Source organism: Lolium rigidum, unplaced genomic scaffold, assembly GCF_022539505.1.
Source record: "Lolium rigidum isolate FL_2022 unplaced genomic scaffold, APGP_CSIRO_Lrig_0.1 contig_34263_1, whole genome shotgun sequence".
Lineage (NCBI taxonomy): Eukaryota > Viridiplantae > Streptophyta > Magnoliopsida > Poales > Poaceae > Lolium > Lolium rigidum.
The window spans coordinates 85,131-91,064 of record NW_025900269.1 but is presented as its reverse complement, the minus strand read 5'-3'; the positions used below and the strand labels follow the sequence as shown (position 1 = coordinate 91,064).

Here is a 5,934-nt window from a genome sequence, read left to right as displayed (position 1 = left end):
GAGGCGTGACGAGTTCCGATATGACAAGGATCATATAGTGTACGCGCGCGTGCGTTCCTTGACTGAAGCGGCAATGGGTTGACGATGGCTAGGGACCTACGGCGGCGGAGTCGAAACACAACACATGCATGCGGGGTCGCGGTGTTTTTTTTGGTTAAAATTTTGTTAAGTTAAATTTTTGGTTAATTAAGTTAATTTTTGGTTAAGTTAAACTTATTGTATTAAGTTAAAATTAAAGTTAAATTAATTAAAAAAATTGTTAAGTTTAAAAAAAACAAAAAAAAAAGAATGTGAGAGGGGCGCTGTGTGTACTGTGGTGCCCCTCTCTCCCGTATGGTGGACGACGGCGGCGGCGGCCGACGGCGCGCGGTGGTGGCCACGGCCCCGGCCCCTCCTCGTAACTGCCGCGGTGGCCCCGACCCTCCTCTCTCTGTCCCGTGTGGTGGCGGCGGCGCCCGCGCGCGCGGCTGTCGACGGCGGGCACGGCATGTACGGGGGGCGCGGCGACGACGCTTACGATTACAAGTGCATGTGTGGCGCCGATGGGAGCGGCGCCACACATCCTGTCACGTCGGATCGGCGCACCAGCTCAGCGTCGAGGGCACCACGTCGGCTGGGAGAGTGGCGCCGCAGGCACGGGCGCCACACTGTGAAGTGTGGCGCCCGTGGCATCGGCGCCACACAAACAGCCTCGCCAAAACGGCTAAGTCCCAGGCGATTTGTCTTGCAGTATGTTTTGGGCAATTACAAGTGCATGTGTGGCGCCGATGGGAGCGGCGCCACACATCCTGTCACGTCGGATCGTCGCACCAGCTCAGCGTCGAGGGCACCACGTCGGCTGGGAGAGTGGCGCCGCAGGCACGGGCGCCACACTGCCATGTGTGGCGCCCATGGGAGGGGCGTCACACAAAAGGGTTAGATGGGTGAAATAGTTTGTCCGGAGGGTCAGTCTGTGCTACAGTTGCAACAAAGGGTTATTTTTGTGTAAATCGCCGCCATTCGAACTGAGACGAAGTCTTTTCAGCTACTCCAGTCTATCTGGTACGGATCCAATTAACATGTCGATGGCCTTATTTTGATTCATTTGATGACGAGAGACTCGTCTTCCATTCAAAGGTAAACAAGCAGTTTTTATTCTGTAATACAGAGCGACCTTATTGGAACCTGTATGTGCAGTTGTGCACGCATGTCCAGACAAGCCAGTCGGTATTCGCCAAAAAGAAAGACAAGCCAGTCAGTCACACCGAACTAGCTAGTTTCTAGGCCTGATCTCAATTCCTTCGACGATGAGCCCCTTCTTCCAGCGCAGCTCGTCGTACTCGCGCAGTATCACATTAATGTCATCCTCCTGTGTATGTGCACCGTCGCCTGTGTGGAAGTCCCCCATCTCCAGCTCCATCCACCCGTCGGCCCTCTGCCGCGGGTACCTGACGACAACGACGGCGCCTCCATAGTCATCCTTCTCGTGGTCGTGCGGCACCGTTTTGTCGTCACCGAGGCCGCAATGGGCACGGTCGCACGGATGGAGAGACACCGTGTGGAGATTCCCCACCATCTGCCCGTTGACCTTGACGAGCGAGTGCTGGCTTGGGGAGGCGAGGCCGGAGGCGCCGTTGGTGAGCTTGAAGACGAGGTAGCCGGCGTAGTGGGTACCAGTAGAGAGCTCCTTGCTGCTGATGCTGCCGGAGACGCCAAACCAGCAGACTGAGAGAAGCTCTGCCACCTTGGAGAACCTAATCGAATTAGAAAAAGTTAACGCCTTTTCCAAATGATCTTTTTTCTAAAGATAATTCCTCGAAAGAGAGTCTGATGCAAAAAAATGCTGGTGAAGCAGCAAATACGCGCTCGAAAGAAGAAACAAAATGGAGACACAGACAGATAACCTAAAGGAAGGTGGCCCGCAACTGATGCACTCTCTGGAGAAGCCGGATCGTCAAGGACCAGTCATCAACTTAAAAAGGAAAGCGAAGACGTTGTTGCTCGGACCATATGGTCCTAGGGTTTACGCCCACAGGGGGAAGTGGGCGTAGGGTAGTCACGGTGTCCTCCATAAAGGAACGATGCCACCCGAGGATGACACCGCATTGGTGTCGGTCGAGGCGACAAGCATTTCTCCCGAAACAACACTATCCACAACCACTGGGTGATCTGTTGCACAAAAGCCCCAAGAGGTCGAGGCCTCAATACCACCTCATTGTACACGAACATGCGCCACTACAATCACAAAGACACCATTATCATCTCACCGAGGTTACCATCACGAGGCATGCAAGGAAGAGGCGAATAGTAGCTTGAATCGGGGCCAACGGTATTGCGACCGCGCGGGAGGGAACTACCTCCACAGCCAAAGTCAGTAGTTGACCGGACGCAGCAAATGACACACCGGTCCAAGTTAGGTCCGGCCTGGTCCAGCGGGCCCATAAAGCCACCGCAGAGGCACACTGTTAGCATGAGTTGTATAGTTGTACCTGGTTCTACCGTATCCTGGTATTTGTACATGTATTTATAACACCCTATCAAATATATAAAATATTCATAATACACTTGGATGTAATTATACCCACGTGTGTTTCTCACAATTTAGAGAGTATTTTCACGTAGTATGAAGTATATAAGATTATTTTGGTAGCGAATACTGCAGACTCCAGTGAGTATCGTAGCATTATTGGTGTTCTTCGGTACTTCACTATCACTCATCTTCATCTATCGTTTTCAATCAACAAATTATGTTAGTTTCTTCGTACTCCTCACATTATGCATTAATCTGTTGTCAAACAGATTCTTGTTTATGTTGAGCACATCCCATCCTATGGACTACATATTCAAGCTTTATCTTCTCCAGTACTTGCTGCATTCTTTGATGCACTTTGGACAGGGTACGTACCCAGATGATCGCTTATCAACGGAAGAAATGCTATCTTTTATGGACCCAATCTAATTGCATGGAGTGTCGAAAGCAAGTTATTATGTCTCCGTCAAGTACTAAGTCGGAGTATAAGACACTTCTAATACCACTGGACCACTGCTGAAGTGGTTTGGTTACGGTCTCTATTAATTGCATGAGCTGCATATTTGACAAGACAGTCCACCCATATTATAGTGTGACAATATTAAGGCGACGTATTTATCTTCAATTTCAGTCTTAATTTCATGTTCGGATGAAGCATATTGAGGTGGATTGTCAACTTTTTTGTGATATGATGGCTCGGAAGTTTCTTCAGATCAAGTTTATTTCTTCGAAGAATCAACTTGCTGATATCTTAACTAAGCCTTTGACATGGCCTGCATTTCAAACATGTCGTTGCAATCTTCACCTTGTTAACTCGGTTAAGATTGAGAGAGGGTGTTAGTATGACTTGTATAGTTGTACGCAATTCTACCTTATCCCGGTATTTGTAACACCCTATCATCCATATATACCCGGATGCCACGCCTTTACGGGTTGAGCGATCCCCACTCGATTATGTTGCCGTACACACACTAGTCCCAAGAGAGTCCGGCCAGGCCCCTGTAAAGCCCGCCACCACCCTGAAATAGGCCGGCCACCGTGGCCGCTAAAGCCAGCACAAGCTACATCACCACCGAGTGAAGAACACACGGTGCATAGAACAGGCCCACCCGCCCTAGACATATGGGACATAAGGGCCCAGATCTATGCCAAATGGGCTCCGCCTGCGCAGCGCCCCCCCCCCCCCCCCCGCCGCCTTCTGCCCCGCACTTCCTACATCACAACGTTGTGCCACCATGTCAACACCCCCTGCCCAAAGCCGAACCTCCTCCTTCCTGGGAGCACCGCCGTCGGCCGAGAAAACCTCGTGTCTCCCTTCCAAGCACGCGGGTAGAGGCATGTTCGCCGCAGTTGGCACCGCGCGGGCTTTGCCCAGCGGCCTGTGCCGACGATGGCGGCAAGAAGATGAGGGGAGGGTGGCTGAGCTAGTTTTCAGATTCACCTGCCCAACACCACGCGGAGCGACAGGACAGGCCGAAACATTTTTTTTTACTACATATAATTGACACTCGTATTTTTATAAGAGGGAGTATGCATAGAATACCTCGAATCCGGGTCCGACCTCTTTCTCCAGTAAAGATCTACATTGATCCAATCAATTCCCAGTTCGGTTTGAGACAGCATGTAGCATTTGGCGCCATTTGTTCTTTGGAGCCCAAAACTCTATATATTTAACTAAATCGTTAGAAGGCAAGATGCAAGCCAGTGTATTAGTGAACTTACTTTATAATTTCGCAAAAAAACTTACTTTATAATTATAATCTGGTAGAAAAAAATAGGCACCAGACATAATTTTTTACAAGATGAAGCAATAGTGGAAAAAAACCCGAAGCAATACGTGATAACAATTTCACATGAAAGTTCCCTCTAGTCGTTAGAAAAAAGTAAGAGCATCAGCCTTCACTTACATCTGTCACGTATGATTTTTGCTTAGTTGCAGGAGAGAGAAGGAAGAAAGAGAAGGTTGTCTTCCCTAGCTAAGGGATAATCTCTTATAAAATATGAGGGAAGACTATTTTTCCCCATTGTACAGCTTGTCTTTCCTTAGACACAGAATTTCGTGCTAAAATTAATTAATTCTCATTTATAGTAAGAGATAACAATAAGAGATGATGCATTACTTATCATCTTTTCTAGATGACGTGAATTACTATAAGAGAATAAATTGTATATGCCCTAACAAAACTTACCGCGAGATACCAAAAGTGGGACAGTGAAGTAACCAACTAACCATCTTGCCGTCGTCAAGCAGGATGTGCTCGTCGCTGAGGTCCATGAAGAGCTCCTTCTTGGAGGAGGCATCCACGAGGTGGACTGCCCGCTCCTGTATGGCGTCGCAATCCGGCGGCAAGAACCGCTCCCACACGGCGTCCGAGTCCGCTGCTGACCGGAAAGCCGCGGACACCACAGCGGCGCGGCAGGCGTCGGCTGGGGAGGTCAGGCAGATGGCCATCGCCAGGCATTCCTCGGGGAGTCGCTGGGTTCTGCTCCCAGCATCGTCGTCGCCGTCTCTCCTTGCCTGCTGCTGCTTGCTCATGGGTGTTAGCGTTCGGTTCAGCGATTGTATTCACCATCCATATAAGGACACAGTCTTGGAGTTAAACCTTTTTCAAACATAGTAGTTGAGCTTGAGCAAATGGAATTTTTTTTGTCTACCCTCCCTCCCAGTTGCACAATAAAACAGGCAACCATCTACCTCATGGGGAATACATATTCTGTTTCCTCCTCTTTTGGTGCTTCGGTGCTAGGTAACCTTTATGCATCTACTCTGCTGCAAAATTTCAATACTATATTTGACTCGCGTATCAAGAAACAAAAAGATAGATGCTGCTTCCTCCTCTTGTAGGGATAGTAAAGGAATTTTGTATTAATATTGCCAATTTGTTTTGTAACATTGGTTGAAGTTTCTTCCGTAGATAGTGCTATAAAAGCGACAAGCAAATAACGAAGAACGATAAAGGAAAACGCAGCGGAGACACGAGATTTAACGTGGAAAACTCTTCCAACACAGAAGGGAAAAAAAAACCACGGGCGCCAGCCAGCAAAACTTCACTATATCGGGGGTGTTTACAAACGCCGTGGGTTATCTTATATTCTGATAAACCCTAGCCGGCGGCTTACAAGATGTATATATAGGCGGTGCCAATGATCCGTACCGTACCACGGGGGCTGCCGCCCCCGCACCCCCTTCGCAGGCGTCCCTGCAGGGCACGACGTATGGGCTAACTTCTGACTCCGCTACGCTTCGCCCCAAGCCTCCCGCGACGGGCCTCGCTCCGCTCGTTAGAAGTTAGCCTCCCTTCAATATATGAATTTGGATCATAATACAACACGTAGCAGCAGAAACACAGTAAGAAAACAGAACCTCAGATAAAATCTCTGCATTACACTACAGTAACGGCCGGAGACACCGACGGCCGGCTGCC

At 49.2% G+C, this 5,934-nt stretch overlaps 1 protein-coding gene across 1 annotated transcript; it reads right to left on the bottom strand.

Annotated features, from left to right (window-relative positions):
- Positions 1-1,252: 1,252 nt before the first annotated feature.
- LOC124681136 (putative F-box protein PP2-B2) lies at positions 1,253-5,045 on the bottom strand. Its single transcript, XM_047216087.1, has 3 exons — positions 4,740-5,045; positions 4,053-4,171; positions 1,253-1,733 (listed from the first exon to the last, which is right to left on the bottom strand). Exons 1-3 carry the CDS (start codon positions 5,043-5,045, stop codon positions 1,253-1,255), a joined length of 906 nt encoding a protein of 301 aa, XP_047072043.1.
- Positions 5,046-5,934: the final 889 nt, after the last annotated feature.

What these genes read in the sequence shown, in the direction of transcription:
- LOC124681136 (XM_047216087.1), bottom strand. Translation starts at nt 5,045, where the DNA reads ATGAGCAAGCAGCAGCAGGCAAGGAGAGACGGCGACGACGATGCTGGG. An exon ending in TGCTTGACGACGGCAAGATG is followed by an intron (nt 4,172 to 4,739) that starts GTTAGTTGGTTA and finishes TTAAATATATAG; the next exon opens with AGTTTTGGGCTCCAAAGAAC. An exon ending in AGGTCGGACCCGGATTCGAG is followed by an intron (nt 1,734 to 4,052) that starts GTATTCTATGCA and finishes TAATTCGATTAG; the next exon opens with GTTCTCCAAGGTGGCAGAGC.